Source organism: Rattus norvegicus, chromosome 16, assembly GCF_036323735.1.
Source record: "Rattus norvegicus strain BN/NHsdMcwi chromosome 16, GRCr8, whole genome shotgun sequence".
NCBI lineage: Eukaryota > Metazoa > Chordata > Mammalia > Rodentia > Muridae > Rattus > Rattus norvegicus.
Genome location: NC_086034.1, coordinates 2,015,801 through 2,034,780, shown reverse-complemented (window position 1 = coordinate 2,034,780; position 18,980 = coordinate 2,015,801). Strand labels below are relative to the sequence as shown.

The window sequence follows — 18,980 nt, the reverse complement described above, 5'->3', positions numbered from 1 at the left end:
AAGCCACAGCTCCATCCGTCCTCTCACAGAGTGTTCCCACGGTGTACTTGTAGCTGGTTATCGTTAGGGGTGACGGTCCCGCTTTGCCTAAAGTGAGCCTGGTCTGTTCAGCTCTGTCTCAGTTTGAATGATACACCACACTGGTTATAGTAAAGCCCTGATCTTACCATCCTAGGTTACATCCTCAGAGTGATTAATAATAATCGAAATATTGCCAGCTCATGTTTTACAGAGAGAGAGAGGGCTCCATTACGGAGAAATAAAACTTCAGAGAAGTTCTAATTAGATATCAAAATGACAAAATTAGGTCGACTATTTTCCACAGGCCATCAAGATCTTTAATATTGAAGCTTTCATACGAAGGTCTGAGGAGTGGGGAGTTGGGTTCAAAGGTCTTGCCCAAAAAATGGTGTTTTTTCATCAGGTAGTGCTAGGACATCCACATGTAGAAAATAAAACACTGACTCTGTACACCTTCTACAGTATTTAATTCAAAGTGGATCACAGACCTCAACATTAAGTGCAAAACCATCAAAATCTTAAAAGATAACTCTAGCGAGAATTTTGTTTTGTTTTGTTTTTTGAAAAACACAGAAATAGAAGAACATGCTTGTTTCAGTCCCAGGTGTGGGGCATGGGGCTGATTCACACTGTCTCCTGCAGCTGACTATGATTGGCCTGGTGCTCTAGCGGGGGCGTGATTTTGCCAGCTGCAGATAGTTTCTGCAATTGTGTGATGCTGGGGATTCTGGGGACTCTTTTGAAGGTATATATATTTTGGTGGGCTGTTGGCTGCAGTTTAAGTAGTTGTGAACAAAGATGAAACAACAACAACAACAACAACAAGAAACTAGATATCCTAGTGGTGAAGATCAAACTTTCCCATTCAGCAGGAAGTAGTCTAATGGTGACATCACCCCTCTTCCCCTCTGCCCTTTTTTCTCACCTAGCTAGTGTTAGGGGTTGAAAGGGTGAAAGAAGAGGGGTGGAGAAGGGTGGAAGAAAGAAGAACCTGCAAAAGAATAGCTACAAATAACATTTGAGAAAAATCTAAATTTAGGTACAATAAGTTTTTAAGTTATGATAACAAAAACTCAAATTGTGAAATTGTGAAATAATTGAAAAAGAGGTCTTCATTAAAATAAAGACTTCTATTTGTGAAAGTCAGTAAAGAACATAAGGCATAGAACACACACACACACACACACACACACACACACACACACACACACACTGGGTTTTACTTTGTAGGCCTCCAGCTTCAGCCTCCTGAACTGCTAGGAATACAGATGTGTTTTACCATACTCATCTTAAAGCTAAACATAATATTACCAAAATAATTTATGAAGGCCAGTCTTTTTATTTTGGATAGTACTTGGTTTATTTATTAGAAACACAAAAACCAAAACTGGGTGGGTCCTATATACAAGAATAAGATTTTTTTTCCCCCGAGGGTTAAAAGCACTCTAAAAATTTAAGGTAGGAACGTGGATGACACAAAGTTGTTTCTCTCAGAAACACATGATCAAATATGCACACGGCTTTATCATGCACAGATCCAGATCATATAGGACCACAATGGGCCCACAGATGCTGTACCACATCAAAGCTCCAACATGGCAGACACGGAGGATGGTGGAAATATGTGTCTGCATTTGGGCAAAGAAGTGATTTACAATTCAGACCCAGGTGTGTAAAGTAGAAAACTTACTTCCTTGTTACAATTCCAACAGAATTCAGCCACAAAGTAGACACATAGCAATCTGGTATACTGAGTTACAGAACTCAGGGGAAGACAGGTAGATAATCACAACACAGATGTAATCCTCACATCTGGGATCCAGCACATCCCCAGCCTCCAGCTGCCACAGGCACCTCAGCGCCAAGGTGGTATCACTCTGCCTGACTCCCAGGACCCCCGATGCCTGCAGCCTGGCCTCAGCACTGGCCAAGCCCTTCTTTCCTGGGTAGGAGCAGGGTTGCAGAAAGCCATGCAGACTGCTGGTATTATCAGTGGTCACATACAACTGGGCTTTGAGTCACATACAGCAGGAGCGGGGCGGGAGGGGGGGTTTGTCCTTACTGTTTCCAGGGCTGGGACTCACCATCACAGGTGGCTAAGGTGTTTGGGGAGCAAGCCATCTATCTCACGGCCTCACTACTCACCCATACATACATACATCAAGAATAGGACAGTCAAAATGAATATGTGGAATCACTTTTTAGAGCCATGATTAAAAGCCAGCCTGTAGCTCTCATATGAAGGGGTTTATATGGACATTAGCATCCCCAGCAACTGGATCCTAGATGACCTGGGCTCAGCTGAGCTACAGAGCCAGTAGCCAGATTCCCACACAGACAGGGGTGGTTGGTTAGCCATTTGCTAATTGCTGTGCTTTGGAGTGTTTTCTAATTACAGGCCATGACTACAGCATTCAGAGACAGCGTCTGGCCAGGGACCCCTTGTCCCAGTGGTATCCCAACACACCTCAACCACATTAGCACTTCCAAGGTGGATAGCTGCTATCTCCAGGCCTGAATTTGCACTAGAAATGGTTAACAGTGCCAGCCCCTGTCTCTGACTCTCACAGGGATCTCACAAGTATTTACTCATCTACCATACATGCACTGAGAGCACAGAATTGTAGCTGCAAGACTGAACGACATTTTCAAAAAGTATTTCTTACAACACTTTTAAAATAATTGACAAAAAAAACCTACAGAAAATGATGTACCAGGACACATTCATTAAATAAAAATGTCATTTGAGGTTAGTGTCCATATTTATACAGAGGGACTGCATGGAAGAGACCCAATCTTGCTTTAGGATTCCCTTCTTACACACACACACACACACACACACACACACACACACACACACACACACACAGAGGTATGCATGCACACATATCAGACAGGACATGGACACTGATTCCCATGGCTATGGCAAGAGCCATGACATGCCTATTACAACCTGAGGCCTTTACTGCTCACCGTGGCACTGCCCCCATCCTCCACGGAAGTGTCACTGAATTCACTGGCATCACTACCCAAGGTCTCGTGGTCCTGCTGTTCCCTGCCAACACTGTGCTGACATCTCAGGTCTAGAACTTTGTCCTCAGAGCCAGAATTCCTCCTGTCCTGCTGTCTCAGGGTCCCCTGAGCCTTTGGGCTCAGCCAGTTCAGGTGAAAGCGCCCTCCCCCAAACCCGCACGCATTTCCAACCTCGGCACCCGTTTTGGCACAGCTGGGCACCTGACCCAACACACTTTCTGCTATTGCAGTCTGGGCTCCCTATAGGCCATGGTCTTTGTGAACGTTAGCACTTTTCCTGCTTAGTGGAGAGGCTTTGGCAGAGTCGTTCCCGCTGGTGTTCTTGCATTGGCCCAGGGCAGTGGCCTGCTCAGCACGGAGGGTGCCCCTCCCAGTCTGGCTCAAGAGGCTGGTTGCCGGTGTCTTAGTTCTCTCTGGGCCTCTTCTTCCTTCGGACAACTGAGGGGTGCCGCTGGCTTTTTGGCTCCGTGTGCGCACTCCACGCTGCAACCCCAGAGTTGGCTCTTTCCTACAGGCCATCTCCGGCTTGGCAGGGCCCCCTTGTGGTTCTGTGTTTTGTATAGACTCCTTGGCCTTTTCTGCCAAAAACTTCCTGATCTCCAGCTCAATGCTGTCATCACTGTCCACTGAGCTGTCCTCGGATGTGGGGCTGGAGGCTGAAGGAGGATGGCCACTGGCTTCTGTGTCCTTAGAGGGAGGACCCCGTTCTGGACTTTTCCTCCTTGGCAGAAAGGTGGGGCTTGCATCCTCGGCCCCTGGGCTGTCTTTGTTGTCCCCTCTGCACTTGGGCAGACAGCTTCGTAGGGCCTGCTGTCTGTGGTCCTCCCATTCCCCACACCGGGTCTCTGTGCTGCCAAAACTGACCTTCTTACACAAAGCCCGTGGGTCTCGGCACCTCTTCTTAAACTTCCGCTTAGATCTTAACAAGTCCTTGATGGCCATGTCCGAGTCCGTGTCACTGTCCTGAGAACTGTTCTTATCCTCGGAGCTCTCTTCCTCACTGACCTTCCTGAGGGGCCCGTGGCCTTGTGATAGGTGTATATCACTGAGCCCAGCTGTCCTGGAAGGAACAGGCCGGTCCTTGACTTCAGCCTCTCCTCCTTGGGTCTCTGTGATTTTGCCCTGCCTGACAGGTTCCCACCCATCATGGCCAGGCTGAACCTTCCCCCGGATGTGGCCACCGTCCTGGGCACTTTCTCTACCCTCCTTTATTTTCTTGGTCACTGTAGTGCTGTCCCCACCTCTCCATTTCTGTTTGCAGCCCAGAAGGAGATCTGGTGTTTTAGCAAGAGGGGCCTTGGGGACACCAGGATAGTCAATGGGGCCAAGTGAGGACAGTGGACCCTGAGCAGGCTGAGGACTCCCTACTTGTGCCTTGAGGCCCAAAAACCTCTGGATCTCCTGCTCAATGCTGTCATCACTGTCAGAGTTGCTGCTGTCACTTTCAGAGCGGGGAAGCGTGGGTTGGGGACAGAAGAGTAGGTTCCTGGATGGTGGCCTGTCACTGCCTTCCATGGGGGCTGACAGGGTGGTCTTGGAGATGTCCAGGATTGCTTCTGTACACATCAGTTCGATGGATGTGTGTGCTAGGTGTGAGGCCTGGCGCATAGCTTCACTCTTGGCAGCTGTATGTCTAGGAGGTATGGAGGCTCTTGAATCTGTTAGGAGCTTAGAGAGGGGATCAGGGTTGAGGCCCCCCTGGGTGGTGTCCATAACCTTTGGAACTGCTAGCTTTTTCTTGCTAGGGGGTCTCCTGTGGGCTTCAGGTAAGGCACTTGGCTGGGTACTACCAGGGCTTTCCTCTTTGGGCTGGGCTCTCAGAGGTTGGTCCCCACTGGCCTTCTTCCTGGTTTTCTCTAGCTGGTACAGATGGATGGCCTCCTCAATGCCATCGTCACTGCTGGAGTCCGATGCCTGGTGCACCGGGGCTGAGCTCCTGAGGGCTGAGCTCCTGATGCGCTTGCTGCGCCGGGCAGGCACGCTTCTCTTCGTCCCACCCCTGCTCTGGGCAGCCTCTGGTCTGTGGGCGGCCAGCTTTGTGCTCACTGGCGTCTCAGGCTCCTTGGTGAGCTTAGGCTGTGAGTTTCTCGACTGTGTGCTCACCTTTGTTAGCCCGGGAGGTTTTCGGAAGATGAACTCCTTACCGGTTCCTATCAGAGCTGCCCTGGCTGAGGCTTCTCGGTTTCCTCTAAGTCTGGCGGGGCTCTCATTTGGGTCTGATTTTGTATCCACAGACCCACTGCACTTCGGGAGTTCACGCTGTCTTTTCTCACGAAGAAACTGTTCTATTTCAACTCGGATGCTCTGTTCAAAGGAGTCCTCGCTGCTCATGCTAGCTGGGGAGGTGGAGCCCTGGTCTTCACTGGCTCCCACAGGAACACTGCCTGAGCCAGGAGTGAGCTGTGAGGGACACGGGATGGGCAGGGCACTGCTGTGGGCAGGCTCTGGGACAGAGGGGACCCCCTGGGACACAGGTTCAGAAGCCCCACCCTTTGCCTTCAGGTACTCTTGGATAGCCTCCTCAATGTCCCGGTCCACCGAGTCATCACTGTCAGAAGCCAGCTCTAAGGGACCATGTCTCCCAGCTTCATCTTTCTCCACGGTGCCGCGGTTTGCAACAAGACCACAGGCAGGGAACTCTGGCTGCTCTCTGCACACAGCAGGCTTGGGGGCCAGCCTGATGTCCTGGGACTTCTCTGCATGTCGGCCTCTCTGTGTGACACGCTCATAGGTCACGCCCAGGGCAGCCTTGTCTCTCTGCAGCATGCTGTACCCTTGCACTCACTGAAGCCCTGGAGGTGTTCTCTTTTAGACTCTGAGAAGCAGTCTGGAAAGCAGACTCTCCTGGGCTGACCAAAGGCCTCCTATCTGGATTGGAACTCCACCACTGGAGCAGCGTTCATGAGGACCATCCGAGCAGGCAGGCTGGGTGCTGAGAGGCAGGGTTTATCAGTCAGCCTTTTCCTAGCCAGCTGCCGGGTATAGCTCTTAATTCTTCGAGGCTTCCTCGATGCCCTCTGCCTCCCAGAGATTGCAGAACACCTGCAAGGTTGAAAGTCTCAGGTGCAGGCTGATGTTCCGCAAGGCTTCAGGGATGAGGTCTTCACTGTTTCACTTGCACTTCAAAACATCTTCCACCAGCTTTTAAAATCTGTGAGGGCTGGACATGGTGGTGCACACTTTTAATCCAAGCACTAGGACAGCCTGGTCTATACATAGTGAGTTCCTGGATAGGTAGGACTGTATGGTGAGACCAAATTGTCTGCTCACAGCTTATAACGATGGACCCAGAGCTGGGTTTCTCTGACAGTCTTAATGGTTGTTGGTCCAACTGCCTGGTCAATCTTGGGAGTTGTCATTCTGGGCCAGACCTGAGCCCACTGTCTCTTGAGGAACACAGGGCACAACATGTGCCAGGCAAATACGTGAGGTGCCTCCAGGGGGTCGTGACCTTCTCCCATGACAGCAACCAGCCCCAAGCACCAACCCAATCCCCCCCTCCCACCTCGGCATCGGGGAGGAGGGGAAGCACAGACATAAGTGTGCTTGGCCCTCTCTAATCCAGTGCCCGCAGCCATAGTGGAGTCCCATGGGGACTCAGGGGCCCAGAGGCGCACTGTGGGAGCAACAAGCTGTGAAGGTTAGTCTTAACAATCAAAATCTAGAATTCCCTAGGAGTTGGGCCTTTGAGAATCTCTATGGGAGAGTAACTTAATTGTATTGTGGTTGGAAGACTTGTACACTGTAAGCGGTACCATTTCCTAGGCTGGGGATCCTGAGTTATATAAGGGTAGAGATAGCAAGCTGAGCTGTAGCATGCCTACATTCTCTTCTGACTTAAGACAGACTGTGAATAATTAGTTTTGATGTCCTGGTGTCTTAGTTTGGGTTTTACTACTGTGAAGAGACACCATGACCAAGGCAACTCTTATAAGGACAGCATTTAACTGGGGCTGGCTTACAGGTTCAGAGGTTCAGTTCATTATCATCAAGGTGGGAGCACAGCAGCATCCAGGCAGGCTTGGTGCAGGAGAAGCTGAGAATTCTACATCTTCATCTGAAGGCTGCTAGCAGAATACTGGCTTCCAGGCAGCTAGGATGAGGGTCTTAAAGCCCATACCCACAGTGACACCACTCCAGCAGGGCCATTTCTACTCCAACAAGGCCACACCTCTTAATAGTGCCACTCCCTGGGGCCAAGAATATACAATATACAATATACAAACCATCACACCCGGTGTCTCTCCATCATGGTAAATTGTGACCTGGAAGAGCTAAAATTAGCTCCTTCTCTGTTGTTGCTTTTGGCAGAGTATTTTATCAAAGCAACAGAAGAAAAAGACACTAATTACACTAGTTATTTTTGTAGTTGGTATTTACCTATGCAGTTTGAAATATATCCACATGAATTTTCATACAACTGTTGATAGCAGTTTTAGAATTAATAGTTGTCAAAATCTGAAAGCAATCTGAAGGTGTTCTTCAGCAGGAGAGTGGCTAACACAGTATGGAACATGTACACAAAGGGACAGAAACTCAACACCAAGAAGACATGGAAGAAATTTAAATGTGTGTTACAAAGTGAAAGAAACCAGTCTAGAAATGCCATACATTAACTGATTTCAATGACGTAGTGACTACAATTTAGATCTGGAATGGTCCCCAAAGACCCACAAAGGGAAAGCTTGACAGCCAGCCGAGAAGCAGAACACTGGAGAGATGAGGACCAGTGGGAAGTATTCAGGTCACTGGAGACAGGCTTTGGAGAGGATCGCAGAAACCCAGTCTCTTCTGTTGTGCTTCCCAGTTATAAGATAAGCAGATTTAGTTTCCACAAATTCCCTGCCATGATGTATGGACTTGCCACAAGCCCCAGAACAAGAAGGCCAGCCAGGGTGAGGTGAAACTTGTAAAACTCGTGAGTCAACATGAACTCTTTCTTTTGTAAGTTGATTGTCTCAGGTATTTGTTCGGGCAACTAAACGTTCACTAGCACAGTAATATTATGGGAAGGCTGAACTGTAGAAACACTATAAGGATCATTGGCTGCAGGGGCCTATGAGTGTCAGGGGAAGTGGAAAACAGTGCAGAGCATAAAGCTGTAGAGAATTCTCCAAATTATGGCATCAAAATTATGAATGAGTGTCACCGTACATTTTCTACATTCATAGACCATATTAAACAAAAAGCGAGCTCTATACTAAGAACTCCGACTTACAATGGAGTATCGATTCATGCTTAGGAACTGGGAGGCGCCTGCCATCTGCAGAGAAGGGTGGTGAGCAATGCATTTGTGAGGGCAAAAGATACACGAGAAAAATCTCTGCACTCTCCCAGGATGTATTATGAAGCTGAGACTCAGCTATAAGCAGTTTCACAAGTGTAGAAGAAATCCTTCCACATTTTCTATATATACAATCTGACCAATAATCACTTTCTGTAAATAACTTGGAAAACATCATTTTGCTTTGAAAAACTAAAGTACAGAATGAGCTATGACTTTAGCATGGCTTATTAAAACTTTAAATTATTTACCAATGTCCACAGTCAAAAAACTGGCGTAATAACTCAATAGGAGGTTGGGCTCCATATTTCTCCAGTGAAGGCATATTCATATCATCTATGAACACTACACACTTCTTTCCCATAGGTGGTCCAAATACTCCCTTGCGCCTTTTGTCCAATCTAGCCATAATAATGTTCTAAAAATGTAAAAAGACAGAGGCATAGTTACGTATGACAGTGTGACAGCCTTGCTGTTGTTTCCATTGTCTAAGACAATATCGGAACAGTGTCCACAGCATGGAGTCAGTAAGCATTGTTACGTGTGTGTTCCTTATGAGTTACTCTTACTTGATACTAAATTGTAAACCCAGCATCATTTTAGATGGCATCTGTTGAAACCCTTCTCTGCACTTTGAATTGTTGTGCCTCCCAAGTGCTAGGATTTGGGCGTGTGCATTATTCCAGATATTTTTTTAAAAAGCTTGCTTGTCCATTGTAAAACTGAATACCAAAAGTCTTTACTTAAAAAATTCTACAGTATTGTAACTTTGCAAGACTTTGTAGTTAGGGCAAATCTATTGGCTGGAATCAACAGAAATTGAGCTGGACCAATCCTGTGAGCAGCAAGTGCTCCTAAAAGCCATAGAGAAGAGTATAGAAGGAAGTGACAAATATTAATTAAGTGCTAATATAAAAGTGTTATCTTTTGATTCACAGATTTATAAAGTTTCGTGGTTAACGTGGAGCTTTGAATGCTTTAATATTTATCAGATAAGATAAAGTATAATAACTATAAGCCCAATTTTCTGGCTTTATACTCACCTGAACCTGATTGGCACTGGTCCGTGCGGAGAAATTAACATAGAAAGGAAAGTACTTTCCCTTTTCCAAGTGATTCATTAGCTTATCCTTCACGTACACTGACTTTCCTGTGCCAGTGGGACCCACAAAGAGCAGCGGCCTTTATGGAAACAGTAAGTGACATAGTCCAAAATGGTAGAAAAGCATTTTTATGGAAAGAAACTCAAATACATATTTTAAAAACCTTAAACAGTAGTCAAGTCATTTCTTTCTAATACTCCCCATGCTTACAGCAGTGCATGAGAGACCAGTAAAAGAAGGGCCAAGGAGATGGCTCAGCAGGTAAAAGCACTCGCCATGCAAGCCTGAGGCCACTGCCCTCCTAGCCTGGAGGCACTGAACCCGTATGTAAAATATATAAACTTGTGGTGTGAGTGGGTGCGTGTGTGTGCGCGTGTGCGTGTGTGTGTGCACGTGTGTGTGTGTGTGAGTGGGTGCGTGTGCATGTGTGTGTGTGTGTGCGCGTGCGTGTGCACATGTGTGCACGCTCCTGTCTGTGCACCCTTCTCTGTAAGTGTATATTGATGAGCAGGTAGGCACGGGCATAACATGTATGGAGCTCAGAGATATCTTTGGTGATATCCTAGGCATTTCCTCCTTTTGTTTGAGACAGGGTTCTTCCCTGGAAGTTTGTCTAGGAGCTACAAGAAGCTAGCTGGCCCATATGCCTGTCTGTCTCCCGTCTTGCTATGGCTGTGATTACAAGTGTGCACCATGCTTCTGGCTTTATACCAACCTGAACTCACTGTTTTTTATATGGAGTTTGGTTCCACATGCTTATGAAATAAGGATTTTCCTGACCGAGCCATGTCCTACCCAAAAGTATAAAGCTTTTCAATAATAACACTGCAAGTGAGTTTGGGTGACTTAAGAGGCAATGTACTATCGTTCTGTTAAAATCTTGGAGTAATAAAAAAAAAAAGCTGAATTCTAGGTTCTCCAATAACACTAGATGTCATTTAAAACATGTTAATTAGCTCCCAGACACTGTCTCAGCTGCCTGAAACTCGGTGACCATGACTTCAAAGTTTGCTCTAAAACAGGCTGACGTTTTATTAGAAAGGCACTGTTACATTTAGAACTCATGTTTAGAGTTTCTTACTTTGCATGGGAAATGCACAAATCCATTAGGAAAGTATATCTAATCGTGTCCATTGTAGGGACTATAATATCTTGAATCTTGGTACGTCTGTCTTCTATATCAGAACTTTTAATTAAGTCATTCCAATGGATCCAGCGACCTCGGTTTCTTAACTAGAAGAGAATATGTTTTGAATACTGTAACTGTACACTTGTTACATCTGAAAGAATCTTTCCAACATTTAGACCATTTGCTATCTAAAGCTTGAGCCTTAGATAAAACTTGGCATCTATAGCACACAATGAGTTTTTATCAATTGACGAGGAAAAGTTAACTTAGTTGAAAGATGGGGAAAGGAAAAAACGTGTAGTTTGTAGAGGGATAGATCCAAATGGGCAACAGGCAGCTGCTCAGTAAAAACCTGCAGCTTGAGACAACATGGAGAGGACATACACTCATAACCAGAGCCGATGTTCCTGGATCATTAGCACTGGAAAAGGGACTTACTGTGGCTTTGAAAAGTTAAGTTTTATCAGAAATCCTAAATCAGGGAGAGATGGCTCAGCAGATAAGACCTCTGGCTGTTCTCCCAGAGGACCCAGATTCATTTTTCAGAGCTCATCCGTTGGCTCACAACTGTAACTCCACTTCCAGGGTATCTGTTGCTCTCCCTTTACTTCTGCAGACACCAGGCACGCACACAGCACGTACACATTCGTCAGGCAAAACGCCAGTACACATAAAAACTTTAAAATATCGTAAATGAACCCTCAAATTAAAAACGTTAGTGTTTTCCTCCTTTATAATGAAGTATCATAAGCCATATAAAATATAAGTAATATCTTAAGTCACAAAGCAGATTAATAGATAAGCATGAATCTACTACTCAATTAATACAATTTTAATGATAATTCAAAGAATATAAATATCAGTCTATCACAATTCAAAGAATTTAAATATCAGTTTATCATAAACTCAACAAACCTAATTTTGTGTCCTGTAGGTTTTGAGATAGCCCTGCTATGTAGACCAGGCTGGCCTTGAACTCAGAGATCCACCTGACTCTGTCTTCTGAGTGCTGGGACAAAAGGCATGCACCACAATGGCTGGCTGAATTTATATCCTCTTACTACCTAATCATCCCTAAATGCCTTTAATATGGTCTTTTGCATACACTGAGTATTTCAAAGTCATCCTAGTGTAACAAGTACAACTTGCTAGATTTTGGTTTGTATCTTTCATGTTTTTTGAAGTTTTAAATGAACAGCACTCTAAGTAAAAATAAAACATCATTTGAGAACTCTGTGTTTGTTTGCCATTTTGTTTCTTTGATCTAGGCTGCTGTTCAGCTAAGATAATCAGCAGACTAAATTAACAAGGAAAGTCTTGAGGTTCTTTTGAACTACCGGCTGAATGTGCTGCTATCTGCATGTTTTTTCTGCTATCTGCATGTCAGTAACAGCTTCAACTGTTATTTGTCTCTCCTGAAAGTCTTCTCTTCCCCCTGTCGATTCCCAGGTCACCTATCAAATTATAAGAGTTAATTCCTGGCAAAGCAGTAGGTGTCTAGCACCTGCTCCTGGGTTATAGCCGGCGCTAAGGATTTATTTCTGGTGTTCTATCAGGCGCCACGACATGCATGTGGAGATCCGAGGACAGTCCTGGGGAATCCATCCTGGACTTCCTCTGTGGGACACACAGGGCAGAACTCAGATATTCAAGCTTGTGTGCCAAGTGGTTTTACTCATTGGCTTCTCATTGGCCGCCTAGTAACTCATTAAAAAAAAAAAAAACCTTTTAGAGTCATACTAAAGTTTTAGAAACATGTATTTTTGAGTTAAAAGTTTTATTAATTCAAGAAAATGATACCAGGTGTGGTGCATGCAGGTAGATCTCTGAGTTTAAGGCCAGCCTGGTCTACCAAGTGAGCTCCAGGATAGCCAGGGCTACACAGAGAAACTCAGTCTCGAATAACAAAACAATATACGTTAAGAAAACGAATAGTTCTCCACTTCCACTTTCTCTTTCTCAGTGGCAATTACCTATTTAAACTGGATTTTGATATTTACTTTCAGTTTTTAGAAAACATGCTTGTGCTACTGAAACATTTGCTGTTTAGAGATTATTTCGCTGACTTTCTACTAGGACTAATCAAGACAAACTTTCCGATCAAATTCTTAAAATTCTGTGTTTGCAGGTGAACGAGTTAGTTCTCCACTGCTGGCTGGGTTTGAGTTCTGCCTCCAGATTTCTTTAATTTAGGTAGGATTATAACCGAGGTTCTACTTAAATCTTATGCTTGTAAAATTTAATTTGCATGAGTAAGATGACAGGTGAAATGTTTTCTGTTTGAAAGAAGGCTTTGATGAATTCTTTTGGAGTGGAAAAGTGCTCTAAAATTGCACACAGCATCATAAAATACAAGTACGAGTTCTACAAGGAGACGTAAGGAGACGGGACTAAGCGTCTCTCCATGAGAGTCCTAACCCTCTGATGAAATCCCAGATGCTGGGCATGCAGGCGCTGTGCATGCTGGCGCTGTGCAAGTCGGCCCAGACTTTCGTGGTTCACATTTCATCTTAATACATATTTAGGTCATACCTCATACATGTAGTCGTAGACCAGGCCCTTTTCATCAAATGGGCATTCCCATTTATTGATGAAGACTGGCATTGGGGCTTTGTCATTTTTTCCTGTTACAAGTGACCGTAGGAAATTATCAAAAGCAAGACGACCATCTGTATCACAACTTGCTCCAACTGACCAAATCAAAGAGAATACAAAGGTGGCCTGTTGGTGGAAAAGATTATAGCAATTACTTTTCAAAGAACATTTAGGAGAAACAGCTAAAATTTAATATATTAAGACCTGTTTAAAGTACTTGACAAGGTCATGCAGAGACAAAAAAAAAATAGAACTGAGTATAGATAAGTCTTATAAAGAACTGTTTCTTTGGCAATAGTGCTAGAAAACTTAAATGCCTACACAAATGGCCTAGGGACATTTATTTAATTTATCCTCAAATAAATTTCTACTAGTGACAATGACGTATGCATAAAATATTTGTTACACTACTATTTCTTCAACAGGCATTCTGGTTACTTAGAGTATGCTACACACACTCTATAATGTATATACAGCTCTAAAAAATGATGTAGCTATCATGCTGACATGGAAAAATCAAGATACACAGCAAGTAAGGTGCAAATTAGTAAATATAATAAATTGGCACATATAAAGTACACACACAGGAAAGACTATATATGTAAAATGTCATTACAGGGCTATGCGAGGCTCTAACAATAGTTGCCTTGAGGGTGGCTGGAGGACTGCTTTGACTGGAAAATAGCCCTTTTGCCTTGTATTCAATGTATATGTTAAAAAAAATCTGGCTAAAAAATTATCCTCAAATTTTCATTCATGGATTCATCTACATAAGTCATAAAATGATTCTGAACCATTGTTGGGGGTTCAGGTTTATCAAGAGAACAAAAACTTTCTGGAGGTACAGAAATTTATATATAGACAGACTATTCCTGGAATAATTATATAAAAGCAAACAATGATAATGTAGAAGAATGTGAAAAGAAAATTCTGAAAAAGACAACTCCAAACATAAGGAGAAAAGGGATAAACCAACCTGACATAACACATTGGTGAAGGGTGAAAGGAGAGAAGGCAGGCAGAAAGCAGGAGGTTAGATTTGGCTGGAAGTCGGGGACAGGAAATGTCTGAGACAGAGTTCTAGAGTTAAAAAATCATATTACATTTTAGTTATAGTTATCTTTTTGCATATAAGTGTGTGTGTGTGTGTGTGTGTGTGTGCGCGCGCTACAGGAAACAACTTCCTGAACAAAACACCAATGGCTCAGGGTCTAAGATCAACAACTGATACATGGCACCTCATGAAACTGAAAAGCTTCTGTAAGGCAAAAGACAATGTCAATAGGACAAAGGGGCAGCCTGCAGATTGGGAAAGGATCTTCACCAACCCTTTATCTGGCAGAGGACTAATATCCAAGATATACAAAGAACTCAAGAAGATAGACTCAACAAATGGCCCAATTTAAAAAATGGGGTTCAGAATTAAACAGTGAATTCTCAACAGAGGAATCTCAAATGGCTGAGAAACACTTAAAGGGATGTTCAATGTCCTTAGTCATAAGGGAAATGCAAATCAAAACAACCCTAAGATTCCACCTTATACCAATCATAATGGCTAAGATCAAAAACTCAAGCAACAGCAGATGCTGGCAAAGATGTGGGGAAAGGAGAAATACTCTTCCATGGCTGGTGGGATTGCAAACTGGTATCTGGCAGTTTCTCAGAAAATTTGAAATAGTTCTACCTGAAGACTCAGCTATACTGCTCCTAGGTATATACTCAAAAGATGCTCCACCATACCACAAAGACGTGTGCTCCACTCACCATGTTCATAGCAGTCTTATTTGTAATAGCCAGAAACTGGAAACAACCTAGATATCTCTCAACCGAAGAGTGGATACAGAAAATGTGGTTCATTTACGCATGAATACTATTCAACTATTAAAAACAAGGACATAATAAATTTTGCAGGCAAATGAATGGAACTAGAAAATATCATCCCGAGTGAGGTAACCCAGACCCTAAAGGACTCACTGATATGTGGATATTAGCCATAAAGTACAGGATATCCATGAAACACCCCACAGACTCAAAGTAGTTCAAGAAGAAGGAAGACCCAGTCAAAGATGCTTGAATCACCCTTGGGGGAGGGACAAAACAGTCATAGGAGGCAGAGGAAGGAAGGGAACTGGTGGGAGAGGGGAGGGGTGTAGAAACAGGTATGGGGAAAGACAGGAGCGAGGGCCGGAAGGCCAAGAGAATGAATTGAAATCTGAAGCTGCCAGGGGCCAGGCATGGGGGATAGGGATCTCGGGAAAGTCCCAGAGACCTGGGATGGGGGAGGCTCCCAGGAGTCAATGTGGATGACCTCAGCCGAGACGCCTAACAGTGGGGACATGGAACCTGGAGAGGCCACCTCCTGTAGCCAGGGAAGACCCCCTAGTGGAGGGAAAAGGATACCCCCCCCACAAAACTTTCAATTCAAAATGTGTCCTGTCTAAAGGAAATGTAGGGACCAAGATGGAGCCAAGACTGAGGGAATGGTAAACCAGTAACTGTCCCAGCCTGAAACCCATCCCATGCGCAGGCACTAACCCCGACACGATTACTGATACCCCATTGTGCTTGCAGACAGGAGCTAGCATGGCTGTCCTCTGAGAGGCTCTACCCAGCAGCTGACTGAGACAGACGCCGACGCCCACAGCCAAACACTGGATGGAGGCTGTGTGCTCTCATGGAAGAGTTGGGCGAAGGAACTGAAGCCCTGAAAGGGATGGAAACCCCACAGGAGGACAACAGAGTCAGCTGACCTGGACCCTGGGAGCCCTCAGGGACTGAGACGCCAGCCAGAGAGCACACGAGGGATAGAACGAGGCCTGATTTGCAACTCAGTATCCATGTGGGCCTCCCAGCAACTGGAGCAGGGGCTCTCTCTTAGGCTGTAGCCCGACTGAGGTGTCCATTCCCCAACAGGGCTCCCTTGTCTGGCCTCAGTGGGAGAGGATGCACCGGGTTCGGGGGATACTCAGGGGGGCCACACTGTCTCAGAGAAGAGGGGGAGGGGGAGATGGAGGGAGGACAGAGTTTGGTATGTAAATTAATTAATTAATTTTTTAAAAGATGTGGAACTAAAGCAAAACAATTTTTTCTCTCTCCTTGGTAGCTTCTGTGCAGTACTGCCATTGTCTTTGGTCTTCTTTGAACTCCAGGCATTAACTAACAAAGACTACTGCTGCTGTGTCCTAAAGAATTCTCCATGGGGTCTGCTGGTATCCACCTATCTGGTTGGATATCTTCCCCCAGTCTTTCATGGGTAGTTTCTAGGCTGCCTATATTTCTGCTTAGCACTAAGACAAAAATAAATTACCCCAAAGCAAGTGAGTTTAATCCTGTGCCACCTCATCAAGGACAGCCCCCATACGGCATTTCGTAAAGAATAGCACAGTTTGATCCACTCTGGCATTCTTTACTTTCTTTAGACTCAGAATACCAGCTGGGCCAACCTAGTGCCCTCAGCTGCTCTTTAGCGATCATCAGAACCTGCTCTGGGTCTTTCTGCACACAAACATTATTTTCTATAACCATACTTTATTTTGTGTTTAAAACTACTTGAAATATAAAACCAACCATAATCCAGACACGGATGTGCTTGCTACTGGGATCATTTTCCACCACAGTACAGAGCAGGATTTCAATGAGGCGCGTGAGTGCCACAACCGCATTGATGTTACCTGTAGGGATCAATTCCTGCAAAGGGAAAATAATGAAATGTTTTTAAAGTTTTTCCATCTTACTTGGAGGAGAAATGAACAAAAGTATTTCACTTAATAAAAATAAATAAGAACATATACAGTATTGATATGTTTTTAATGACATCTAAACTTACAGAAAATAAACTGTGGGCACAATAAAAACATTTCTCAAAGATTTTGAGTTTGGTTTAGTGTATAACAAAGTTGTACATGATGTATTCGTATCCTCAGTCCTCTGACAAATGGTAACATGGTATACGAGAGAATAAATGATGTTCTAAGAGTAGCAGAAATGAAGCCTCTTAGAGCCATCCATTCAGTTATTTATTCTATTGATGAAAGACTAATCATATACTTAGTCATAGAGCAAGCTGGGAGAAGTAGACATAAGAGACTCGGTCCCTGAAAAGGAATGACTCTAAGACAAAACAGGAAAAGCTTAAGTGGGATAATTATATAAAGGAGCCGGTCTCAGAAGAGATATGTTGCTGTAGCACTTGGGATAGAAATAGGCCCAGAAATTAGTTTCAGGGAACCTGAGAAAAGAGAAGCAGCAGCAGCTGAACTGAATGTTCAAGGTAAATAAGGGTTAAGTAAATAGAGTTGGGTGGGATGTGTAAGGCAGGATATGTCGATACAGACTCCTCAGGAGATCCTGCAGGATGTGAAGGCAGGTGAAGATGTGGGCTGCAGTGCGTTCATTTTAGAAAGAAACCTCCAAAGGATGACTGTAAGGTAGGGAATAAGCAGGACGGGTGAGCACTTAGTCTTCACTCTCATTGTAAGATGTAGACTGCACCAGAGCAATGCTCTCCTGACGATTCAGGCAGGGGATGAGGTCAGAACTGAGGCTACTCTACAGGAAAGGCTGAGGTGAGGAGATGGTTGGAGAACAATGGAAAGACACATAAAACCATCACCAGGGAGAAAATAAACCACGTGCACTTTAGAACTGGCCACGTATAGAAATCCTGACAGCTGTGAAAAGAGAATCCATCACCTCACCTGTTACCTGCAAAGATGGAGTTATTTTGCATTATTTATTTCTATAGTATTAGAGATTTAAAACTGAAATACTGCTAAGAACTTTTATTTTCTCTATGAAGTCACCATAAATAATCTTTGTAATCTTAACTGTCTAGTTTGGTAAATTCCATAGCTTTTCTCTTTTTAAAACCATATTTTAAGATGAGAAGCTATTGAGTATCTTTCTGTATCCAGTATATTATTTTAAATCTGGCTAAGTGTGTTCACTATTGCGGAATGCTGGTCTTTCAAGACTCTTCTATATTATAATACCAAGAATTTATGATGAAAGATCTATGAAGATGTGGTTGAGAATCTGGAGATGAGGACATCATTATGTACTATCCAACTGGTAGGAAATCCTAGACCCCAAGTGCCACAGAGAAATGCCATAGAGAGAAGGCATGAGAAGCTGGAAGGAGGGATTGGAGTTATGTAGCCATGAGCCACAGAACTGGAGCCACCAGAAGACTTTTTTCTTAGTATTTCCAAGGAAGCACAGCTCTGCCAACACCTTGATGCCAGTCTCTAATCTCCAGAACCACGACAAAGTAAGGTTCTGTTATTTAAGACTCCACATTTGGGGTTGGGGATTTAGCTCAGTGGTAGAGCGCTTGCCTAGGAAGCGCAAGGCCCTGGGTTCGGTCCCCAGCTCCGAAAAAAAGAACCAAAAAAAAAAAAAAAAAAAAGACTCCACATTTGTAGTAATTTGTTTTGAAAGCCTTAATAAAATAGCACAGCATAAAGAGAGTTTGTAAAATACCAAACATTCATGTGAGTGTATAAAGACATGTGTTTAAGATATTTTAAAATCTATGTATGCTATAGTACGTGTTGCTAGTATCTGAGTGTAGATGAGCATCAGAACCCCTGGGGCTGGAGTTATAAACAGTTGTGAGCCACTCAATATGGCTGCTGGGAACTGAATGTAGGTCCTCTATAAGAGCAGTGTGTATTCTTGACCACTGAGCATCTCTCTAGCACCTAAACATTTTATAAAATATAGGAAGGATCATCCTTCTGGTCTATACCTCCACCAGAACAGAACATACGCCAAATACACATGCCTGCTCCCTACCCCACAGTCTACCTGACTC

At 44.2% G+C, this 18,980-nt stretch overlaps 1 protein-coding gene and 1 pseudogene across 5 annotated transcripts in view; both read right to left on the bottom strand.

Annotated features, from left to right (window-relative positions):
* The window catches only part of Dnah12 (dynein, axonemal, heavy chain 12), a 166,616-nt gene that overhangs the window by 64,611 nt on the left and 83,025 nt on the right, over positions 1-18,980 (bottom strand). For all 5 annotated transcript variants that reach the window (XM_063275064.1, XM_063275066.1, XM_063275065.1 and 2 more), the window contains 5 exons: positions 16,733-16,852; positions 13,103-13,291; positions 10,523-10,674; positions 9,382-9,520; positions 8,590-8,756 (listed from right to left, as the gene is read on the bottom strand). In XM_063275064.1, the coding sequence (XP_063131134.1) occupies positions 8,590-8,756; positions 9,382-9,520; positions 10,523-10,674; positions 13,103-13,291; positions 16,733-16,852 (767 nt within the window). The remainder of the gene's footprint in view (positions 1-8,589; positions 8,757-9,381; positions 9,521-10,522; positions 10,675-13,102; positions 13,292-16,732; positions 16,853-18,980) is intronic.
* On the bottom strand, positions 1,357-8,583 carry Ppp1r26-ps1 (protein phosphatase 1, regulatory subunit 26, pseudogene 1; annotated as a pseudogene).